The 24874-nt window shown below is 45.0% G+C and overlaps 1 protein-coding gene across 1 annotated transcript in view; it reads left to right on the top strand.

The window, feature by feature from the left end:
* The first annotated feature begins 15288 nt into the window (after nucleotides 1–15288).
* Nucleotides 15289–24874, top strand: part of SRRM4 (serine/arginine repetitive matrix 4) — a 164507-nt gene continuing 154921 nt past the window's right edge. Inside the window, exon 1 of the mRNA XM_059893841.1 lies at nucleotides 15289–15419. Within this exon, the coding sequence (XP_059749824.1) occupies nucleotides 15289–15419 (131 nt within the window). The remainder of the gene's footprint in view (nucleotides 15420–24874) is intronic.

Raw genomic sequence — 24874 nt, 5'->3', positions numbered from 1 at the left:
TGGGTGGCCTGTATTGGTGTCCTGTATTTTTATGGACTACATCCATCCACCTTTTCAACAGCCCAGCACGTTTACATCTACATCCCAACCAGAACTTACAGGACTTAGCAGTGCTTTGAGTAAAAAGTCCTTGCTTCCCGTGGAAACTCAAGTTCTCATCACGTCGAGCCGAAATTAGATTTCAGCGAAGCAAGATGGATTTAGGTTAGCCCCCTCCGACCCCTTAAAAAAGAAAGAGCAGTCTACTAGTTTTACTCAATAGTATGATTTCTTTCATGGAGAATGTCATGGAGCAGAAGGGTGTCCCTAAAAGGAAGGCAGGGGGTTGGGAGCGGGGCTTAAGAGTTCTAGATCATCCTCACTTGGGGATTCCACAATCCTGTGGGACCTCATCCCCATTTTCTCTTCTATTCTGTGCAGCTGAACCTCAGCTTTGCCTCCCATCTCGAGAATCCCTTTGTAGGTGTCCGCGCACCTAACCGGAGGGAGCTGGGAGGGAGTCCATTTCAGAGCACTTAGCAGCTACAAGAGTTTCCCTTTCTTCTCTTCTCCCTGCTATTTGACAAACAAGAGGGTTGTTTAATCACAGAAAACAGACTGAAGTGGAGTTTTTATCTTGAGCCATTCACTAAAGGGATCAAATTTGGGTTGCCTTTGAAGAAACGAAAGAGTGGCTTCTTTCCCTTCTTCTTTCCTGTTCCATCAGCTTTAAAAAAAAAGTTTGAAGGGAAAATGCTTACAGCATGGAAAAGACATAGAAAGCTCCCTGTTAGTTAAAGATACATAACCAAACCTTTTGGGCTAATGAAACCTAATGCTGTTCTACGTAGTTTTTTTGTTTGACCATTGTTCTGCAACCCCCCTAACCCAAAGCTTCACATTTTTGCCCTCTGTTGCTGGGGCTGCTTAGAATTTGGGGTCCAATAGTTATGTTAATCTTAAAATTGCTTAAATGTGTGGGCTAGTGTGGGAGAAGGAAATATAGAAGCAGATACTTTGCATACATTATCTCCTATAATCCTCCCAACAATCTTATCAGATAAAATGCTGTTCTCCCCACTTTACAGATTAGAAAACTGAGGCTCACAGAGGTTTAGAGTTGATGAGGTCAGGTGAAGGCTTTAGGGAGGAGTTAGAACAGGGGGGCTGATGCTGCTAATTTGACACCCATTAAAAGACTTTCTTGACTCACTGTAGTTGCACTCTTTGCCTTCAGAATTACTCATCCTTACTCTAATAACATTAAACCCCAAACTGCTATTGTAATGTGGGTATTTTTCTTCTCTTCACATAGGGTGACGTAGAACAAATGAAAGTCTTCCCACCTTCCTGACAGCTTAAAAGGAATAAGCCAAATAAGGCAACGTGCTCATTAGAAAATAGGTATCAGGATTTTCAAAATACAGCCGTGAATGCCATGCTGCTGCTGGTCAGTGATGGAATTTGCTAACCACTTTGGAAAGGTCCTTGGATTCTCACCCATAGAGTGAGAATCACTCTCATCTGCTCACTAAGTGATTAAAAACATCCATATGAAGCCACTGGGGCAGACTTCAGAAACCTGCCCAGTCCAATTGATTCCCTCCTGCAGCTCTTTCCCACCATACCTACTGGACTGCAAGGGGAAGGGCTTAAAATACAAAATGAAGAGTTGGGTGGGAGTTAGGGCTAGGGCTGCGAGGGAAAAGAATTCAGGTGGTAGTGATCAACTCTGTGAATGCACTCATTCATTCACTCAAATATCCATGCCATCGCCCAGTAGTGTTTCTTGAGTCTCCACTATGTGCCAGGACCCATTCATGGTGTTGAGAGTATAGCTATGAACACAGTGGATGATATCTTCCAACAAAGAGTGCTTATTCCAGTAGATAGGAGGGGTGCAGATAGTTTTGAGTGATGACTTACATTATTATATAATCACAATGTGTGGCAGTTGTTTCAAATGAGCTACAGGTGTGTATCCTGGGAGGGGCAGGTCTTCTCCAAGGCTGGGGAAGATTCTGAGTCGAGACCTGGAGGATGAATAAGACTTAATTAGGTGAGGTGTGGGTGGCAGCGGGGAAGAGAAGGCATCCCAGCGCAGAGAACTGATGTGCAAAGATTCAAGGGGGAAGGAAAGAACAGGGTAGTAGTTTCTTCTTCTATCCCTGGGCCCTCCATCCCAGTGTTTGTGACATTTGCATGCCTGCACGGAATGAGCTCTAAGCAATGGGAGGCTTAAATCCCATCTGCAGCTCCCAGGGATTCTTAGCTAGCTGGGGGTCTGTAATCCCTTGGACACTCTGATGGAGACCCAGTAGTTTTATCCCAGGATAGTGCATACAGACACGTAAGCGCAAACTTTTCAGAGAACTTCATGGGTTTCATTAATCCCATAGACCTCTGGCTTCAAAAAGAAGTACAGATGCCTTAGTGTGACATTCATGCCCTTTCTACAGCTCCCGCTTCTTCTCTGGCTGTAGCCCTAGCCCAGAGTTCTGAAGCCAAGCTGTTCCCATCCATTCTCTTTGCTTCCTCCCTTCTCCCAAGATGTAGGTGCCTTCTCCCAAGCACTTGGGCAAAACTGTTTTAATTTAATTTCTGTTCTTTCCTGGTCTTCCTTCTTCCACCCTATCCTGCTTACCCAGCCTCTTAGGCTTACTATCATAGAGACTTGACTGTTTGTGCCGTCGGCCCAGTATTAGAAAAATTGACTGCCAAAGAGTGGACCCTTCTGCCCAGCGGATACCCAACCCCTGCCAGTCTCCTTGATCGTGACCCTCTGGTTTCTCCTCTCCCTTTATTGCTCTCCACCGTCTGGGATTGATAAAGAGTCCAGGAGTCTGTTTACAACTCTACCACCTACCCAGTGCTTTATGAATTTAGGCATATCCTGAACCCACTCCAGACTTCAGTTCCTTGACATGTAAAATGAGGGGTAGGTTCCTAGAAAAATGAAACATAGAATTACCACATGATCCAGCAGTTCCATTCTTAGGCACATGCCCAATATAACTTAAAGCGGAGATTCAAGCAGATACACATAAACCAATGTTAATCGTAGCGTTAGTCACCATAGCCAAATAAACACATAATTAACAAGATGATTATGGGTGGAGGTAAGAGCTATAAGAAAATAAAACAAGCTGATGGGGGAGAGGCGAACAGAAGGACCATTTATTATTGGGTGATTAGAGGAATTAGTATTTGAACTGAAATCTGAATAATGAGAAGGAATTCGTATTTTTATTATTTTTTATTTTTTAATTTTTTTTAATTTTTTTATTATTAAATGAGTTTTTTTTAACATCTTTATTGAAGTATAATTGCTTTACAATGGTGTGTTAGTTTCTGCTTTATAACAAAGTGAATCAGTTATACATATACATATGTTCCCATATCTCTTCCCTCTTGCATCTCCCTCCCTCCCACCCTCCCTATCCCACCCCTCTAGGTGGTCACAAAGCACCGAGCTGATCTCCCTGTGCTATGCAGCTGCTTCCCACTAGCTATCTATTTTACATTTGGTAATGTATATATGTCCATGACACTCTCTCACCCTGTCACATCTCACCCCTCCCCCCCCCCATATCCTCAAGTCCATTCTCTAGTAGGTCTGTGTCTTTATTCCCGTCTTGCCACTAGGTTCTTCATGACCTTTTTTTTTTTTTTTTCTTAGATTCCATATATATGTGTTAGCATACTGTATTTGTTTTTCTCTTTCTGACTTACTTCACTCTGTATGACAGACTCTAACTCCATCCACCTCATTACAAATACCTCCATTTCATTTCTTTTTATGGCTGAGTAATATTCCATTGTATATATGTGCCACATCTTCTTTATCCATTCATCCGATGATGGACACTTAGGTTGCTTCCATGTCCTGGCTATTGTAAATAGAGCTGCAATGAACATTTTGGTACATGACTCTTTTTGAATTATGGTTTTCTCAGGGTATATGCCCAGTAGTGGGATTGCTGGGTTGTATGGTAGTTCTATTTTTAGTTTTTGAAGGAACCTCCATGCTGTTCTCCATAGTGGCTGTATCAATTTACATTCCCACCAACAGTGCAAGAGGGTTCCCTTTTCTCCACACCCTCTCCAGCATTTATTGTTTCTAGATTTTTTGATGATGGCCATTCTGACCGGTGTGAGATGATACCTCATTGTAGTTTTGATTTGCACTTCTCTAATGATTAATGATGTTGAGCATTCTTTCATGTGTCTGTTGGCCATCTGTATATCTTCTTTGGGGAATTCGTATTTTTAAAGTCTGGGGGTAGAAGGTTGCAGGCAAATGGAACAGCAAATGCAAAGGCTTAGAGGTAGGAATGATCTGAGCAGTTTTGAGGAGCATTTATGTAGGTAAAAGCAAGTGTCATGTCACTGCTCTTTCTAAAATCCTCAAAAGTGCCTCATTACCCTAAAGATAAAACCTTGATCACACAGGCTTTTTGTGACCCGGCCCCACCCTCCTCTCCAGCCATACTTCTGACCCTCAACCTTGAGGAAATCCTATTCTCTGCGTATCTCAAACTTGAATCACAGTCACCTGGAGGACTTGTCAAAACAGATGGCCGGGTCCTACCTCCTAGAGTGTGCGACTCAATAAGCCTAGGGCGCGGCCTGGGAATTTGCATTTCCATCAAGATCCCAGGAGATGCTGCTCCTGCTGGTCTGGACTGCACTGTGGGAATCGCTGCTGGACTCTAAGCTCTGGGTCTGCGTACCTGCGAGCTCTCTCCCTGGAGTGGCCTCTCCCTCTCCCGCCTCCTTGGCCTGGATAACCTGCACTTAGGGTCTGGTTTTTCCCTGACCACCTCAACACAGAGACGAGGACTCCTTCTGTGTGCAGCCTCAGCCCTCTGAGTGGAGGGGTGATAGCACGCATCGCAACCCAGAGGCATTGCCAGGCTACTTGCCTACACCCCCACCTCCCCTCACCCTGGACTGGGGGCTTATTGAAGGCAGAGATAGTTTCCTACTTCTTGTTGAAACCTCAGCACTTGGTATAATTGCTGGCACTTAGTCTGTGCCCAATAAATTTTGTAAATGTGTTATAATAATTAGAAAGGGCACATAACTTGAATTACTTCTTTAAGAGTCAGTTACACTGTCTGTGGTTTGGGGCCAGAGCCATATTAAGTGGTCCACTTAATATTAATTCTAGCCTCCTTCAACTCATGTAGAAACCCACAGAACTGTCTTTCCGGGTCAGCTCCACCTCCCTTTTTTATTTCTAAGTTTCTGAAAGCAGGGAGCCTGTCTGTATTTCTGTTTCCCCATTTCTCCATCTCTCAGGAGACCTGTCCCCCAGAATCACCTGGCATCGTTGCCTTCCGTTCAGCACCATTTTTTGTGTGTTTCTGGAACACATGTTCTAAAGATACTTCAGGTGCCTCTGACTCATCGTGCAATGGGCTGAGCGGTGTGGTGAAGAGCGAGCAGTCCAGCCACGAAGCCAGAGAGCGGTTGCAGTCATACTGGATGTTTAATACTGAAGTACGTCCATTCATCTCAGTAAATAGCTGCTCCTCTCGTCCCCCTCCAGGGCCCACGTCTGCACCCGCCTGGTCACTCCATCCACTTCCCTGGAACCCAGGCTACCCTAGGTCTGGCATCCATCTGGTTAGTCGGCTCCGTGCTGTCCTAGTTGTTAAGTATTTTGAATATCGCTCCTGGGCTCAGAAAGGCCTAGACCTAAATCCCAGCTCTTCCACGTATCACCACCTGTGTGGCCTTGGGCAAAGCACTTCATCTCTTTGAGCCTCAACTTCCACATATGCAAAGGGTGGACCACAATAATAGCTTTGTCCTTGGCTTATTATGAGAGGGGAGCAAGATGATTCATGCTTAATCCAATGCAAAGGCAGACAGTAATCACTCAACAAATGCTAAATTTCTGCTGTTATTAAAATGACTGTTACGACTATTCCAAGCAAACAAAATCGTGAAGAAACTATAAAATGTAACCCCTGGGAAGGCCCTTAGAGGTGCCCAAGTCCAGGAGTTGCTGCTGGGTTGAGGGTGGAAATGTTTATGCCCGAGGAAGGCTGGGTGAGATGCAGTTAAGAATGGTGGGGTCTGTGGCGAAAAGGAGAGCATTTGCCTTCGACCTGTAGTCATTGAAATTCTCTATTTTTGAACACCTTGTGGGTATTTCTGTAGGCCAGAAATTCATCCTGTGGAGTGCCAGTTGGAGACCTCTGAGAACCCAACCGTATAATTTCAGGTGGGAAAACTGAGGCCAGAGTTAGGAATGAGTTGCCCAAGTTTAATGAGGACAGGAATCCTGGCCCTTCCAGCCTTCCGTACATTGCCCAGCCTCATCTGAAGACCCCTTGAAGGAGAGGGGGCCGAGAGTCATAAGCTTGTTGCTCCAATTCCTGAATCATAGACCCAGGGTATCCTCTGTAAAGTCTAGTTGAGAGGGATTTTTTTAAAAATAGCATTTATCACTTTTCTAAAAACAAAATTTATTTTGATTAATTTATTTATCTTAATCATGCCCCCCAAACAAAGTAAAAGAGAAATGCCCCCTAGACGTTCTGACTGTATAATCTCAGACAATCCCTTCACTTCCTACAGAGCCTGCTTCAAAGGGCCACCGCAGGGAGTAAAACGTGAAAATGTTCATAAAGTTCTTGCACAGAGAGGAAAGATTAAATGCATTGGAAGTTATTCTGGGCTTTGGGTTGGCAGGAGCTTGCTTAGAATCTGGCCTGCCTGTAAAGCAAACTAAGTTTCCAGGAGGGAAATGATGCATTAACAACTGTGGTCACGTCACAACACAGACTATCGGTTTGTTTGGTAATTATTTCTGCAACATCCAATCCAGGGGCAAGGCAATAGGGAGGGTCCTGCTGCCACAGAACTGTCCCCAAAGGCCCTGGCTGCAGAAGGTGCCTGGCTTCAGCTCTGCCTAGAGGTCTGCGGCATGCAGGGGCATAGGAACAGCCTCGGTTTTCTCCTTTTGTCCTTTCTTTTCTCCAAGCCAAAGGTCAGTTGCCTTTGTCTTCTGCTTCAAAGCATTCCAGGAGAGACTTCTGTACTCCTTTCAGGAGAAAAGAAATAACAGACAAGACAAAGCGAGATACATTCAGAAGTTGCGTCCTATCTTTAAAAACAGAAGGCACTAGAGGCAATATACAGTACATACACACACATACACTAAATAAGGTGAGCCATCATGACAGGTGGAGGGATGCTTTTAGATGCAAAATTGGATTCTCTTAGGCAAGTTCTTTTCCCACCTTGCTGTTGAGAAGAACACAGATCTGTGTGTCCACATTTAAATATTACACCAGCATAGTGCAGTTGATGAGATGCCCACATGTGCATATGCCAGATACTTTTTGCTTGTAAGTAAAGGAGCTCTGCTACACACCTCTGGGCAAAAAGGCCTTTGAGTCAAATGCTGGCAATGCCCCTTTCCAGGCCTGGGAAAAGCAGGTTGGGCTATTACACACAGATAGATGATACAGTATGTCCTGAACATTAGTAGTTTGAATACTACTTTAGGATTTCTGTAACATCTGTGTCTCACCTGTGCTCTTACTTAGTCTTGACACTTTAAGAAAAATGGAATAATTTTGAATGAGGAATAGTTTTTAAATGGAAAGATAAACCATAAAAAAAATTAAATTATCTATGGAGATAGAGTAAAGAGGGTGGACAGTACAGGGTGTCTAGACTTCTCCGAATATACTTTGTGGAAGTTTTGACTTTAGAACACTGTAAATATTTTACGTAATTAAAAAATAAAGTTATATTAAAAAGCAATCCCTAAAAATCCAGCTTAAAAGTAAATAAATAAACCTCAATGTGACTTTATTCCACTTGACTTTAAAACACAGTAATTTGAATATATACCCAAGTGAGAGGTTAAAACAAAATCTGAAACTGATTTCAGTAATCATATTATAGGTGGTCGTGTAAGTATGCTTGTTCTAAAACGTGTGTATTGTGGGACAGACAAAATGAGTAATTATGTTGGTGTCACTAAACTTGGATTTTTGGCATGTCAGAAAGGAAATACAAATGTGAGATTTATGGTTTATGAGAAAAACCTGCAGCCCTTATTTGAACCAGAGATACCAGGAGAAAATCATGATATATTTTTTTGTCTTAAAGTAAAATTTCCTAGGTCTGTATATTAAAAAGTCCTAGAAACAATGACTGACTAATCTAGTAGGGATGAGCAACCTTGGCACTCATTAAAAGGAACCACTGCCGTTTGGAGAAATGGCTGATTCCAGGTCTGGGGGAGGCAGGAAATTTGTAAGTTGAGCTTGGAACATCTGGACATAGCAGAAAGCAAGAAGGTCATCAGAGGCTTCTAGGGTCATTTCACAGGACTCAGGAACCAATTGAATAGACTATCCTGGCTAGAGGTGAAACAATTTTAGCATTAGTAAGGATAATAGTAGCAATTAAGGGCTTCCCTGGTGGCGCAGTGGTTAAGAATCTGCCTGCCAATGCAGGGAATACGGGTTCGAGCCTTGGTCCGGGAAGATCCCACATGCCGCGGAGCAACTAAGCCCCGGGCGCCACAACTACTGAGCCCGCGAGCCACAACTACTGAAGCCCTTGCGCTTAGAGCCCAAGCTCCGCAACAAGAGAAGTACCACAATGAGAAGCCCGCGCACCACAACAAAGATCCAACTCAGCCAACAAAAATAATAAAAATTAAAAAATAATAATAAATTTTATTTTAAAAATAACAAAGCACATCAAATATATTTAAATCTATGAATTCATCGTAAGTATAAAAAAATTCAGTAGTACTTTTAAAGAATGTTAGTACACCAACTCATTGTTATTTAAACTAGTAAATAAAGGGAAAGGATCAAGTATTTATTCTGCCTTTTCTATATTGATGGTGCCTCGAGTTTCCCAAATAGTTGATAAGGGGATCTTTCTCTATAGAAGTATTCCAGCTAATACATAAAAATAAATGATGGATTAGAGCAGCACGATTTTTGCAACCCCTAATAAATTAATAAATTAGGCAAAGATCTTCAGTCTCAGCTAGCATCACAAGAAAAGAAAAAAATCATACATTATTAACCTTCTGGTGGAATTTCTTTTGAACTTAAATCTGATGAAACTTCTAGATCTAACCATCACTTAACAGGAAATAGAGGGCACAGAGAAATGCCATCAATGCAATCAGGAAAATACAGATTATGGGAAATTCTACTAGACAAACAAGCAAGTTTCTTATCAAAAATAAAGAAGAAAGAGAAATGGAATGCATGTATGTATATGTGTGTGTGTGTGGTGGGGGGAGCTTATAGAGAAAAGGATACTGAAGGAGAAACATCAGTCAACCACAATGAATGAGCCTTATTTGTATCCCAATTCAAACAAACACTTAAGACAGCTGGGGAAAAGTGGACATTGACTGGATATTTGATGACACTAAGGAATTATTGTTAATTTTGTCTAGTGTGATAACGATATCACCATTATACTAAAAAAAAACGAAGCAATTTAGAGATACATCCTGCAGTATTTACAACTGGAATAATACAATGTCTTGGATTTGCTTCAGAATCATTTAGGGGTGTGGTAAGTGGGTCAGAGTAAGATTAAAAACATCAACTATGTGTTGAAAATTGTTGAACTTAGAAATGGGTACACAGGAGCTCTTTGTGCTAGTCTTTACTTTTGAATATGTTTGAAATTTTCTATAGTAAAAAGTTGTTCAAGCGTGAATCACCTCTTTACCTAACAAATTTCCTTAAAGAGGACATTTTAGAAATGAAAAATTAGTGTCACATGCCAATCATGGAAGATAACTATAAAAATAAACACAATGAAAGCAAAGCAGCATTATTAAATACTAGTTGTCCATGCCCCTGAATCTGAAGTCACTTTCTTATTGTTGAAAAGTCTAAGAGATGTGTTCAAGACATTTTCAGAAAATCAAAATTTGGAGATTTACTTCTGGAGGTAACCTATATAGCTAGGAAGGCAAGTCATAAAAGGAATACTTTCTCATCATACATGACCATGTACTCTGAGGTTATTTAATACTCCATCTGCCTGGGTACCACCTAAAACCTTCTGCAGGGGGGTGTGCCACCAGGGTTCTAAGGAACCTTACTCTGATAAATAATGATATAGTGTCATTGGCTTTTAAAATTGGGCAGAATAATGGCAGTGCTCTCATTTCGTTGCATGGAGCATATTCCTCCATCACTAACTGTTCCATTTCTCCTCCATTCTTCCATCACTAACTGTGTTCTCTGGTCTTCAGCCTCTTTTTTGTGTGTACCCAACTCTTTCAATATGTGGTCTTTGCACACACTGAATCCTCCCTCTTACCACTCTGAAACTCAGTTTCCAAATCTGCAAAATTTAGACAATGATAGTTCCTTTCCCATAGAGTTGTTGAGAACGATTAAATGAGATAATGCTTTTTTTAAAATTGAAGTATATAGTTGATTTACGATATTGTGTTAGTTTCTGGTGTACAGCAAAGTGATTCAGTTATATATATATACAATAATTCAGTTTTATATATATATATATAATATATAGATTACATATAATAAATATAAATACATTAATTATATTTATGATGTAATTAAGATGTTATGGAAAACCCCAAACGAACTTTTTGGCCAACCCAGTATAATATATATATATATATATATGGTCTTTTTCATTCTCTTCCATTATGGTTTATTACAGGATATTGAATATTGTTCCCTGTGCTGTACAGTAGGACCTTGTTGTTTATCTATTTTATATATAGTAGTTTGTATCTGCTAATCTCAAACTCTTAATTTATCCCTCTCCCCCTTTCCCCTTTGGTAACCATAAGTTTGTTTTCTATGTCTGTGAGTCTGTTTCTCTTTTGTAAATAAGTTCATTTGTATCATATTTTAGATTCCACATATGAGTGATAGTATATGATATTTGTCTTTCTCTTTCTGACTTGCTTCACTTAGTGTGATAATCTCTAGGTCCATCCATGTTGCTGCAAATGGCATTATTTCATTTTTTTTATGGCTGAGTAGTATTCCATTTTATATATATACCACATCTTCTTTATCCATTTATCTGTTGATGGACATTGAGTTTGTTTCCATGTCTTGGCTATTGTAAATAGTGCTGCTATGAACATTGGGGTGCATGTGTCTTTTCAAAGTAGAGTTTTCTCTGTATATATGCCCAGGAGTGGGATTGCTGGATCATATGGCAACTCTGTTTTTAATTTTTTGAGGAACCTCCCTAATGTTTTCCATAGTGGCTGCACCAATTTACATTCCCACCAACAGTGTAGGAGGATTCCCTTTTCTCCACACTCTCTCCAGAATTTATTATTTGTAGACTTTTTAATGATGGCCATTCTGATTGGTGTGAGGTGATACCTCATTGTAGTTCTGATTTGCATTTCTCTAATAATTAGCGACGTTGAGCATCTTTTCATGTGCCTGTTGGCCATCTGGATGTCTTCTTTGGAGAAATGTCTATTTAGGTCTCTGCCCTAAATGAGATAATGTTTATCAAAGGTTTAGCACAAATGGTGACTAGAACATAGAACATAGTAACACTTACTCGATAAGTGCAGTTATTATTATCTGAGACAGTAATGAATGTATTTGTCTTATAGACTCTTAGGAACTACGCAACCAGGGAAGGAGGACTCCTGGTTTATCCATGTTGGTCCAGGGGCATTTGGAGCAGTTTATATCAATATTCTAGAAGAGAAATGGATATTAAACAGAGAAGGTGGGATTCAGATTAAACATAAAGTAGAACTTTCAAGAAGTGAGGATTAGTAAGCCCTGAGTAATAGAATCATTTTTTCTCCTTAAAAGTCTGTACGAAAAAATACAGAATCTTGTAATTTGAATAGTTTAGCATGATCCTGTTTAAGGGCACAAAGACAGATGAATTGGTCTCATTATCATATTTCCCATTATCTCAGTAATTATTTGAATCATTCACTGTTCACTGGACTTTTGGAAATGGGTACAGACTGTCAAGTACCCTGGTGTCCCTTGATGATGGTGGATAATGATTAGCCATATTATACTCAGAGAATTTATGGACAGAGAGAGTGAGGGGTTTACCTCAATAACACAGTCATGTTAGTGAGGTGGGATTTGAACGGCCTCAGGAGGAGGGGCAGCTATTTCTCTGAGCTGGTGGTGCTGCCTTTTTGGATCATCAGAGAGAAGGACGTATAAGAATCTCTTTAGCTCCTGCTCTAGAGTACCTGGGTTTCCAAATCCTAGAATCCCTTCTCCCTGGTCTCCCTTTTTCTAATGAAAGAACAATGCCATTCAGGTAAAGAAGTACTCTCTAGACTTGGCCAGCAAATTGATTTTAATTGGAATGCCAACTCCAGCCACTTAGTGGTGGCTATCTAAAGAATGTGTTGAGAAGGATTCTGAGGTCTTGTCTCAGAAAGAGTGCTGACACGGGCATAGCACAGAGGATAGGTAGTGATTGTGCCACATGCTTGTATTCATTACCCAGCATACTGAAAGTTCTCAGCATGGTGACTGATTGCACCTGGTAAAGCAGAGTGCAGTATCCTATGGGAATGAGAACAAGATGGTTATGCATGATAAAGTGATGGAGGAACTGGAGTTTGAGTCACATTGGAGAAGCCAGACCTAAAGTCCATTTACATACATGGTATTTGATTTTTATAGAATTTCATATGACTGAGGAAGAAACTGAGGCACAGACAAGTGAAGTCACTCTTCCAAGATCACACAATTAGGAAATAGCCGAGCTGAGATTTTGAACACAGGCAGTCTGGCTTCGAGGCCCTGAATTTATCACCCAAGACTCCCAACTTAGAAGTCTCAATACTGTGTGCTTCTCAGTATGTGGCTCCTTTGGTATCTGACAGTTTTCACAGTGTGCCACCTTGGGGTGCCTGCTATCCCAAGATCCCCTATCCACCACGAAAAATCAGCAACTGTATTTTGTACAGACTTCCTTTGCTCTTATAGAATCACCTTGGGCAAGTCACTTGACCATCCTACACCTCAACTTCCTCACCTTTAAAATGCAATAACAACAGCTTCCCTTCCCACCATACCTGGCTGCTATTCAGGTTTAAAAGAGACAATATTGTGCAAATGGGAACTTTATCAACATTCTAAGAACTTAGAACAGGAACACGCTGGGAAATGTTGATTGATCTGGTGGGGGTAGGATCCCATCTACCTCTCCCCTGCGTGTGACTCAATTCAGACCCCCAATGTCATGACTAAGGATGGTGTCAAATATCTCAGGCTACTTAAAGAGCCAGTTCTCAATGGCATTTCAAATGACAGCAACTTCAGGGTGGGAAATAGTGCCTGAGAGTGATCGGAGAGTGGGGAATTTGGGGCAGGAGGGAGAGAAGGGAACACATCTGGGCCTAGCCTCCACTTTCCTTCACCTCCAAGCTCCCCAGCCCTTACCTCCACCTGCTGGCAGGGCAACCCACATCAAGAAGCCAGCCAATGCATCTCTAGTTGTTGACCAGAAGGGGTCACTGCAGAGCGAGCAGTGCTCTCAGGCGCTCACACAAGCAGGCACACAAATATCCAAATACCCAAAAATCCAAATGTAGATACACTTCTGGAAGGATGCTCGGTTACTCCAGAGTTCTCTCTGCCTTCCTCCTCCCCTTTCTCTCCTATTCCCCTCCTGTTCCCTTTCAGAGAATTTCGGAAGTTCACATTGGTGCCCTGGTCCCTTTGGTCCCCATCGCTATCACCATCAGTAAGAAGTTTATTCCTACTGTGGCCAAGACCCAGTGCCAGGTGCTGGGAGGCCTTTAAGACTTGGCGAAGCCTCCTTCCAGGAATGTGAAGTCTGGGGAGTGGGAGTAGCAACTCTGCTGAGATTTAAAGGACTCCAAGGGAGAGATGGGCTGAGGGGTCCCGTGTCTCTTTTCCTTAATGAAAACCCTGGGCGTGAAGGAGAGAAATTCTGCCCAGACCCTCTGCATCTAGGTTTTATTGTGATTCTAAACTTCCACTTTCTGGGATTAGGGTTGGACTGGGAACGGGTAGCAGATGGGGAGACAGACAGAAGAGTATCCCCCTATAATCCTCCAATGTCCCCCTCAAAACCCACCCCCCAAAACTCTCCTTTCCAAAACGGACTCCTCTCCCGAGACAAGCTGTCTTAAGGAAAAGTGGCTGCAGCAGAGCTCCGCAGGAGTGGATGGGGTCGGGTGGGGCGGGGGCACTCTTTCCTTTGGATGGGTTTGGCAGCAGGACGTTGGGCTGGCTGGCAGTGAGGCACAAAAGAGATAGCCCTTAGAGCCGCGTGCACAGATGTAACGCTGCACCCCTCTGCGGGCGGGGCCGGCTCGGCAGATGGCGAGAGGCCGAATTGTTGACGGATGGTCCATCAAATGGCACTTTCTGGGTGGTGGGGATCTCGCAGCACCCAGGCGCAAAGAGGAATTCAGAAGACGTCCCCCGTCCCCTTGCTGCTGTAGACAGCCCCTCCCAGAAGTGAGGCGGTGGCGGAGGGGCGGGGCAGGTTGGCGGGGGCGGATAGATTAAGTTTTTTTTCTCCCTTGATAGAGGATCTTCTTCAAGACTCGCGAAGGGGTTGGGAAGGGAGGCGGCGGGCCCAGAGAGCACGCAAGAGAGGGTAGGGGGAAGGCCCGCGACGGAGGGGGAGGCGAGGGGGCTGGGAAGCAGGATCTCACGCCCGGTTCAGTTCGGGGTGCCGCGAGTGCTTTTCTCAGGGGTCAGCGCTTCAACTCCGTAGCCGCGGGGCCCTGGTGACAGGCGCGCGCCCCGCCCTTTCTCCTCCCTAGACCTGCGGGCTTTTGTTATGCAGATGGCGGCTGGAGGCTGAGAAGGAGGAGGAGGGAGTTGGTGGGGAGGAGGAGAGACAGAGAGGGGGGAGGAAAGTGCAGCTCGCGCGACCAGCCTCCTTTTCCAACGTCACATTGTGAGAGAGACAAAACCCGGGCGCTCCGGAGCTCACACGCGCACGCACACACGGACGACCCCGTCGCCTCTTCTCTCCGGCGCTGCCGAGAAAGCCAGCCCAACCTTCCCTTCCTGGGGCGCGGAGGCTCTGCAAGCTCAGAGCGCAGCCCAGAGCCGACCCAGAAGGCGAAGAGAACCGGCGGACAAGCCTTCTTCCTCCCCTGCCGGCCCGGGCTGAGGCGCCCATCCCCCGCCCTGAACCCCTGTCTCTCCCACCCCACCCCTCTCGGTTTCACACGGACAGAGAGCGGGGCCGGGTGTGCCCCCATTCGGAATCCTCGTTTCAGCACTCCGGACAGCGCCCGGGAGCCCCGGGCCCTTTTGGTTGGCCATGGCGAGCGTTCAACAAGGAGAGAAACAGCTTTTTGAGAAGTTCTGGCGAGGAACCTTTAAAGCCGTGGCCACCCCGCGTCCCGAGAGCATCATTGTCGCCAGTATCACGGCCCGCAAGCCGCTGCCAAGGTAATGACCTCCTGCTTAAGAGGGGAGACCCTGATGGTCCCCCTTTCTGGCCTGCGCCCCAGAGCCCTGCGGGGTGGAGGCAGGCAGCTGGGCCAGAGCGCCTGTCTTTTCCCGTCACTACTCTGTATCTCCCACTGGAACATGGGAGAACGAATTGCTTGTGTGAGGTGGCAGCTGGTGGGAAGGGACGGAGAGTCTTTAAGGGGAGCAACGCTCAACCGGCTGACCTGGCAGCTGCGGTTGGAAAGGTTTTGCTGTCTTTGGGTGGGCGGTGGAGGTGGGAGATGACTGAGAAACTTTTCTTGGTATCCCAGGGCTCCGAGGACAGGGGGTGAAGGAACGGTGGGTTCGAGGCAGTTAGGGGTGTTGTACAAGAAGAGATGAGGGTTGAACTAGCTCAAGCCTTGTTCAGAGACAGCGGCACATTTCCATGCTCAGCTCAGAAACTAGTGAGCTCTGACTGTTTTGACAAAAGCCCATATGCTGTTCCCTCAAATACACCCTAAACAGCACCCTCCTCCACGCCTTTCTGGCTGCTGCTGCTGAATTATCTGTGGTCTGCAGCACCCAGAACCAGGAGTCTGAGCTCAAGAGTCAGGGAGGAGCCTTCCAAGATCGTGAAGATGGTCTCAGAAGAGTTTTATTTGGTTTTTCAAAAAGAAACTGATTGCTTTGAACTCAGGCATAAGAACTGATCCTTGGGTGGTGGTATAGAAATAGTGTGATGGAGGGGGGATGAGGGAAGAAATGAAAGAAAGGCAGAAAGAGGGAGAAGAAGATGTGGGGTGAAACTGAGAGGAGGTTGGGGGAAACAGAAGCATTCCAATACAGAGAAGACCCAATTGTTTTCATAAATCATTCAATTTAGAGGAGTTCGAGAATGAAAGGAAGAAGGCTGTGCCCTCCGTCAGGGAAAATCAAGGCTGAATGAAAACTCTTCTTTTGCTGGTGTTGGATGAGTGGTTGGGTGGGAGAAAAAGAAAGAAGTGGACCAGGGGAGACCACTTGGAGGATTTCTTAATCCTGACAGGCTACATTAGGGAGTGGATCGAAAACATGTCTGGGAAAGTGCTTCGGACAGAATGCCTGTTGTGGCACAGCTGCCTCTGAACTTTCCTGTGGGTGTGAGGTGGAGGACCGATGGGAGAGTTATATTTTAAGATTCAAACTCAGACTGGAGAACTTTTCATAGTCTGCTAGAGACCTGGCTCGTACAGGTCTTTGGAAAAACGGGTACCCCGTGTTGGGAATGGGTACGCTAGAAAGATGACGGGTCAGCAGGCTGTAGCAGGATGTAGCAGGCTGCAAGTGGCGGCAGAAGCAGCCAGTATTTGTGGCTGGGATGAGGGGACGTCCTCTGACACGGGCTGGAGAAGGGGAACAATAATACTGAATGCCACCAAAAGCCGTTGTTGCTCTGCTTGGAAGGAGGTTCTTTGTAGGGAGCTTTGACATCAGTGGTTTTGTCTTCCTGGGTTTCTGCCATCCATTCCACCTTTGGAGTGCACCTCCTGTTGGCAAATCAGGTGCTGCGCTGGTCAAAGAATATGCCCTTGTAGAAGGGACTAGAGGAAATTTCATTGGAAACTGGAAGTGTGGCAGTTGGTCCCGAGTATTCCATGCATTTCAGGGGTGCAGGGAGAGGAGAGCAGATTCCTGGTGGTATTTGAATTCAGATAAGCATACCTGATGTCCACCTTGCTTGGTAACTTCACCTTTTGCCTGTCAGTCTGTTACTGTCATGCCTTTTTTCCTGGTCATACTCTCAGACGTATGAATTGCTCACAAGGTCTCCCACCCCGCATGCTTCTGCAGCTTTGTGCAAATCCTGATTTAATCCATATGAGACTCTTAGAATAGCCAACCCTCCCCACCCAGGCATCATTTCACTCCTGGTGTCTTTTAACGTCCTGAGTCTCCTTCCCCCTGAAAACCACTCCCGAGGTGAAAGTCTGAGCATTTAGTCCCTAATTTATGTCGTGCTGAAAGGATCCTCTTTAATACTTCTGTAACAGGCGTGGCCTCTCTGTAGAACAGATTCCAGTTTTATAGCTGTTATTCTTGGTTTGGGGTGGAGAGTGAGCAGGAAACATTGTGTTTAAGTCTTCAGGAGGGGCTGGGTTGGAGCTGTCTTTTAACAGACTGGCTGTAAAGCCTGAAACATCCACATTTTCACCCACGCCAGCCACATCCAGCGATGGTCAGTTTCTACCTCCTTTTTAAGGTTCTATACTTACTTAAGGGTGAAAGTACCATGTTTCTAAAGCAGAGTTCTTAGGAAGGAAAGGGACAGAGGCATGAGCTTAGCATCAGCTGGGCCCCAGCAGCTTCCTCTACAGGCAGTCTGGGGATTTGATCTCATCAGAAATGTTGTCTAGTTCCATGAATGAGGCCCAGCTCACAGTCAGCGGATCTGCCCAAGTAGCTGTCTATAGGGAGATGGGGGAGGGCGTGGGTGAACCACCAGCCAGTCCTGTTGGTTACACACTTTAATATTTGTTTATGGATGAGGGCTACTACCCCCTGAGTGAACTTCCCCAGGATATTTTAAGTCTGTTTCGGAGGATAATTTAGTACCAGGATAGAAGCTTCCATTCAATTCGTTGATTTCATAGCAATATGCATACATCATACAACCTTACTCCAAGCAAAGCATCCCCTGGTCCCTCCCTCTCCCCCTCTGTGAGGCGTACTTGGTGAGGCAATATCTTTATAACGTATCAAGTTGCGAGCAGATGTCTGACTCAAATGTCGGAACAGTGTAGCAGTGTGGGAGGCGGTGCTTAAGGGCTCAGAGCTGAGCTTCACCGAACCCCGAATACCTGGTCCTACCGTTTATCGGAGTGCCTTAGGCAGGTGGCTCTACCTTGCTGAGCCTCTTTTGTCAGCTTGAAAACGGACACAGTAATCATAGCTGCCTCAGGCAGTGACTTAGGAGGATTGAGTCAGGTAACGCACTTCCCACAGTTCAAGGGGCAGAGTGATTGCTTAATGCACACTGCCTCTAAAACAAACAGCTCAGAGCTATAATGGCCAAAGGAAATCTACAGTTCCTTCCAGTATTGTGTTTTTCCTGCCTACCCATTTCTCCCCCTAATAATGCTGACCATAAAAATTGTGAGATTTCAGCTCCTGACAGGCAACAGCACTTGAGGTGCGGTGGGTGGGATGAGAGCAGTCCCATATTTTCCTCCCTAAGGTCCTATATTTCCTTCCCTGAGGGAAGGTTAGCTGCTTTCTGATCTGATGCTTTCAGTTAGGGGTTGGAGGGCTGGTGAAGAATTGTCTGGATTCAGAATGGATTGGTACAACATCCTTACGGAATATTAGTCTGTTTTGTATAGGGATGACCAAGCACTGCCAGTCTAGCCAAGGCTCAAATTCCTTGAAAACCATAGTTTTAATCCCTAGCCCATCAACTCTAGAGTGACTGTATAATTTGTAGTTCATATCAAGAGTGAAAAGGGTTGCCTGTGGGTGGTTATTCCAGGATGGAAGCTCTAATGGGGACTATCCCAGGCAAACCTCACCCTGTACCAGCTGGAAGAGAGCCAGCATGAATCAATAAGATACTTGGAGTGTACAAGACCCCCTCTTTTGTTCCTGCCGAAGAAGTATAGTCGTTTTCCTGGCATTAAGTAATTCTCTTTTTTAATTGCTTAGTCCAGAAAAGTTTTCACCCAAGAAGTTTAGGCTCTAAGTGGGAAACCTAGTGTTGGAGGCCAACGCAAACTGTAACGTTCAGATCAACAAAGAGTGGTTGAGGACTCAATGAACACGTAGCCATCATTTGTAATTAGTATATCAGTTGTTTGTAGATACAGGAGTGTTTGTAAAGGGCTAGAGAGGTGGCCCCCTTAAGTAGACTATGCATTCCCTTTACCATTCTTTGGGCAAGCTATTAATTTTCTTCGAAAATCCTTTCCATGCAGAATAGTCCAGAAGCAGACTTCAGCCCAGTCCCTGTCTAAAGGATCATAAATTCCAAACTATTGGAGATTTTACTGCATAAAGGGAAAGATGGCCAAATTGTAAGGCAGGGAAAATGCCTTTGAACCATTTAATTCAAGTCTCCCCTTCGTGCCAAGAGATCAGTTAGCACATTTGTGCTGACTCTGTCTTTAGGAGCAGAGTGAGGGGCTGTTGGGAGGCGATGTCCTGTGGTTAAGAGCCAAGAGACGAGGGTCAGGGAAAATGCTTGCCCTGGCGATGAATGAACATTTTCTCTGGAAAGGGAGTGTTACTGTTTGGGTCAAACCTTTCTCCTTCTGAAAGGTGAAATTGGTTGAATGGTGTACAGGGTCAATGAGGGGATCGTTTCTGACTCTGCCGTGTTCACTTGGCAACTGTGCTGTCTTAGAGACCCGAGCTGCGGTAGATGTTCAGTGAAAGTTGGATGCATTAATTGAATGAGTGCACATGGTCCAAATCCAGCATCAGATCAGCCCTCTCCCAGCCCCACCCCGGTCCTGGCGATCTGAGGATGCTGCTCAGCGCAGCCCGGGAGACGGGGAGACACACACGCTGCGGATAGATTTGACTCTCACTAGTGTCAGAACGAAGCTCTCTAGATACAGATGTCTGTGGGGCTGGGTGAGTGAACATGTCGGCTGGTCCGGGGGCAGGAGGTTGAACTTAATGTCACTTGGAAGTGCTTTCCAGGCCCGTGTCAGTCTCCGTTAACTTCACCCCGACTCCAGGCCACCAAAATGGGGTGACATCCCTAAAAGCCTAACTCCTGTAAATGAGGCTGGAAGCCTGGGTCAGGTGCCTTCTGCCCCATGGGCAGCTCAGTCATCCCACAGGGGCACAGTACATTTTTTAAAATATCCTTCCTTTCAGAGTGGCTGGATTTACCTTCCTGCAAGGTGGAAGAGTTCGCAGGGGCTTGACAAAACCGGAGTTCTGTAATTGCTTGTCACTAAGACTTTCTCTGAGGTGCGAGAGAATATTTCTGGGGTGGAAGAGGTAGAACGGTGACGGGCTTGGGCTCAGAAGTCAGATGGACCCAGGCTGACATTCTGCTGGGCTACTTCCTCGCTCTGGAATCTGTTAGTCACTTCACCTCTCTACGCTTCAGTTTCCGCATCGGTGAAATATTCATCTCACGGAGTTGTAGTGAGATAATTCTCACTACAGTTGCCTAAAAGAGCCACTGGAGATTTGTACAGAGCTGTTTTAAAAATCCGACAGGACCTGAAGGCAAACTAATGGCAGGAAATGTTTCCTTTTACTGTTTACAGACGCTCACTGGCTCCATGGCTTTTGGCAAGCAACTTGACCTTCTCAATATCAGTTTCCTCATCCGTAAAATGGGACTAATAATAGCAGCCACCTCCAAGAGCTGTTGGGAGGACTGAATGAACTAATGTATGGAAAGCACTGTTTGGCACACAGTGAGGGCTCCATCAATGTTAGCTCTTACTATTAATAATAAATGATCATTTTTATTATTACTACGTGTCAGGCCCATCAGGGAGGAAAAGATGAGTGAAATGCAATCTTTCCATTTGAGGGCCTCGGAATTTAGCAGCAAAGGGAGACATAAACAGGAGTGTGTATGACTGAGGCAGATCATCTTAAGTACTATAAATGTAGGTAGGAATAAAGAAAGGGGGATGTGGAAAACCAGAGGAAGAAGAGACCCTCAGTGAGACCTGGAGCCCCTTGCTTATTATCATACAGTAATCCTTAGTTTTCTCATCTGTAAAATGGGAATGATTCTTTTTCTTCATCAATTTTACCTACAAATGCAAGGAATGATCAGAGTGAATACAGCCTTTATTCCCCATAGAGTCTCAAGAAAGAGCTTTCCTTTTCCCAGAAGAAAAAGCGGGTTTAACTCTGGAGGGGGCATTATCTGTGGGGAGTCCTAGTCAGTGCTAATGAAGGGAGGCTATGGATAGGAACTGCCCTTATAATATAAATCTCCCAGCTCCCCTGTCAGTGGCTTAAGGATACAGACTCGGGCATGGGCTGTTAGGTTTCTTGTCCTTCATGGTCCAGCTCTGGCTAAAACAAAATCCAGTCTGCATTCCTCAAGCAGCCACCGACGCTGAGGGGAGCAGAGTGAGCCCATACGTGTCAAAGAGAAAATAAACCACTGGGGAATGAATGTATGAAGAAGAAGTAGCTGCCTGTGGCTAAAAACCAAAGCTGTACTTCATTCATTCAACAATTTTCTTGAGCTCCTACTTGGTATAGCAGTGAACAGCATGAAGCCCCCGCTCTCATGGGGGAGAAAAATAATAAATGAAGAAACAAATAAATAATATAAGGTCAGGTGGTAGTAAGTGCTTTAAAAAAGAATGAAGCCGAGCAAAAGGCTAGAGGGTGAGAGTGGGGATGGCTTTATTGGATGGAGTGGCCAGGGACCTGGAGAAGGGGGGGAGCCAGCCATGAGGATTACTGGGGGGAAAGTGTTTGAGGGAACAGTATGTGCAAAGGCCCTGAGGTGGAAGCATGCTTGATGTTTTTGAGAAATAGCAAGGAAGTCAGTGTGGCTGGAGCAGAATGGGTGAGGGGGAGACTGACAGGAGCTGACTCCCTAGACATAGGCAGGAAACAGATCAAGCAGGGCCTTGTAAGACATCTAAGGACTTCCCAGGTCCTCAGCTCCTAGGCTGGGGGGATGGAGGGGGTCGCAGGGGTGCTCCTGCCCTCTCAGTCAGGGTCCCTGGTCTGATCTGCTTCTCTTGTCTCCTCTCTCCTGACTCTAGTGCAACCAGGGATGACTTTGAACAGCAGAGTCAGAAGCTTAGCTGGGCCCCTCCATGCGTTATGGACAAACATGAAATTTACACATCGCTCTGATTGTGGTCAATCAGATTAGGAAATTGAAAAAGACACTGTTTAGACTTCCAAATAGCAGTGGCAAATCTTGTTCCCATGACGGTGAGGGTTTGGTGTATCTCTCATATCCATGGGTGCAAATGTATACTATCCCTCTCACCTCACAGCCCCCTTTGCCACACACTCTTGAAGCTACAGTCTGCTCTCGCGTGCTCTCTCTCTCCCTCTCTCTCTCTCTCTCTCTCTCTCTCTCTCTCTCTGTCTCTCTCTCTGTCTCTCTCTCTCTACTTCCCTCCCCCATCTCCACTGGAGATTTTGCTGAGGGAGCTCCCATATGTCACAGCCTGTATGTAGAGCTCTGAGAAATAAAACACAGAATTAAGATGTCATAGAGACAAAGCCAAACCAAATCCAGGAACAATGCCGAACCCTAAAACAGTCATTAAGTAATTCACGTCTGCATGTGTCTGTTGCAAACAAATATTAAGATCCTCTGGATGCAAATGTTTCTCATCTGGAGAATCCCTTAGTTGCCGAATTCCCTGGGCTTACATCCCGCTGACAGGTTCGCTGAGCAGAAACACCAGTGGATCACTGTTCTCTGGCTTCATTAAAAGTTAAGCTTAGGCAAGTGAGCTGGAATTTTACAAGACAGTTACCACTCCTTCGGGAAGAGAGGTGCCATCTGGGCCTGACGCGTGTGTATTCATAGTGTGTGTGCGCGCTCGCTCACGGTGGGAATGTGTGTGCCGAGCTCCTTACGTTATTATGTGCCCAGCCCTGTGCTAAACACGTTTCACCTGTTGTCTGATTCCATCCTCACAGTAACTTTAGGAGAGAGGTATTTTTAAGACCCAGTTTTACAGATGAGGAAACTGAGGCTCAGAGAGTAGAAGTGACCTGCTCATGGGAACATGGCTGGTGAGTCATAATTGGAATAAAAACCCAGAGCTCTTAACTGAGAAGTTTATAGTCTAGTACATTTTGCAGAAAAAGAAAAGCTGAGACCAGAGAGGTGAAGTGTGGCTTGTCCAAGGTCACATAGTTTGTAAGTATGAAACCAGGATCTGAAATCAGGTCTGCTCAATGGCAAGTACGTTCTTCTCTACCTGCTATACATCCTGTCACTGTGGTTTGGATTTTAAGGTCATGGGTGTTTTTGTTTTGTTTTAATCATCTTATTTTACGTCCAGTCAGCTTAGGCAATTGCCATTGTTATAATCGCATCTCACACCACTGTCAGTAACACTGTCTTCCTCTGTCCTTACCCTTCTTACCCATCCCCATGTCGAGCTAGAAGAACCTCTTTGAAAAGTAATTCAGACCATATACACCCTCCCTACCCTCATCTAAAGCCCTGCATCACTGTCCCTTGGTTTGCAGAACTTTAGGCCTTGGTGGCTCCCTGCCATGGTGCAGCCCCTGGCCACCTCCCCCAAGATCACTCCTAAAATGCTGCTCCTCACTCCATCCGCTCCAGCTGCATCCCGTTCCTCCTTTCAGTCACTCAAATTTTCCATGCCCTTCCTGCCGCCGGGCCTTTGCACATGATGCCAAGAAAGCCGTCCCTCTCCCTTGGTGCCTAATTTACACCTACTCCGCTTTCAGATCTCAACTCAAATGTCATCTCCTTAGGGAATCCTCCCACAATGCTCTAGACTAGGTCACACCTGGCGTTACAGACTTTCTCATCACTGTAGTACCTCTCTTGGTTCTCAACACATTTGTAATTTTACACTGACTTACGGGATCTTTGGTTAAAGTGTACCTCTTTTAATAGACCGAAAGCATCATGAGCATGCGGACTGTGTCAGTTTGCTCGTTGGTTTACCTCTTTCACTTGATGCATAGCAAGGGGCCAAACAAATGGTGGTTGAATGCATGAATTGTAGCAATTTCACCTCATCAAATCATTCTCATACCTAATAGTCTGAACCACATGGTATTTCCAATATTCAAAAACAGCAGTGTTTCCTTTGATTCACAGGAGAACCCTTTGAACTACTGAGGGTGGAGACCATGTCTGTCTCATTCCTTGCTGTATCTCGGCACCTAGAACAGTGGCCCATGGTTGGCCCATTTTCTTTAGATGTTCGTTGAATGAATGATTGAGGGTATGCAGATGTAAGTGCATGGTACAGATGAGGAAACTCAGAGACCTACAGACATACATCGTCAGAATTTGAGAGCTAAAGGGACCTTTAGGAGATTATCCAGTCTCCTCATTTTACACGTGGAGGACGGAGGGATATGTTTTATAATATTTATAATGTGTTGGAACAACTGTACAGATAAAATTTATAAATACACTTATACGAGGGTTTCATTCTCAAAACTTCTTACTGAGAGAGATAAGAGATAAGATATCAAAAGATCTCTAGGGCCTGCTCGTGTAATTCGGCTCCTCATTTTGCAGGTAGGGAGACTGAGACCCACAAAAGGGGAAGGATTTGTCCAAGGCCCTTACGTAGCCTGAGTCAGCCTGGGTGAGCACTGGGTTCAGTGAAGTGGTGTTTGCCCAACATCAAGGTTTGTGTGTGGGCTTCTCTGCTGTGATCAGGCGATCAGACACTGCTCTCTCCTGCCCCCGGCCCCTCGCTGTGAGATATGGCATCCTGCCCCATAAAGACCTCTTGTGGCATATGCTGCCCAAAGCCTGGTCT

Source organism: Balaenoptera ricei, chromosome 14 (assembly GCF_028023285.1).
Source record: "Balaenoptera ricei isolate mBalRic1 chromosome 14, mBalRic1.hap2, whole genome shotgun sequence".
NCBI classification, from domain to species: domain Eukaryota; kingdom Metazoa; phylum Chordata; class Mammalia; order Artiodactyla; family Balaenopteridae; genus Balaenoptera; species Balaenoptera ricei.
Note: the sequence above shows the minus strand (reverse complement) of the source record. Positions and strands in the feature narration are given on the sequence as shown.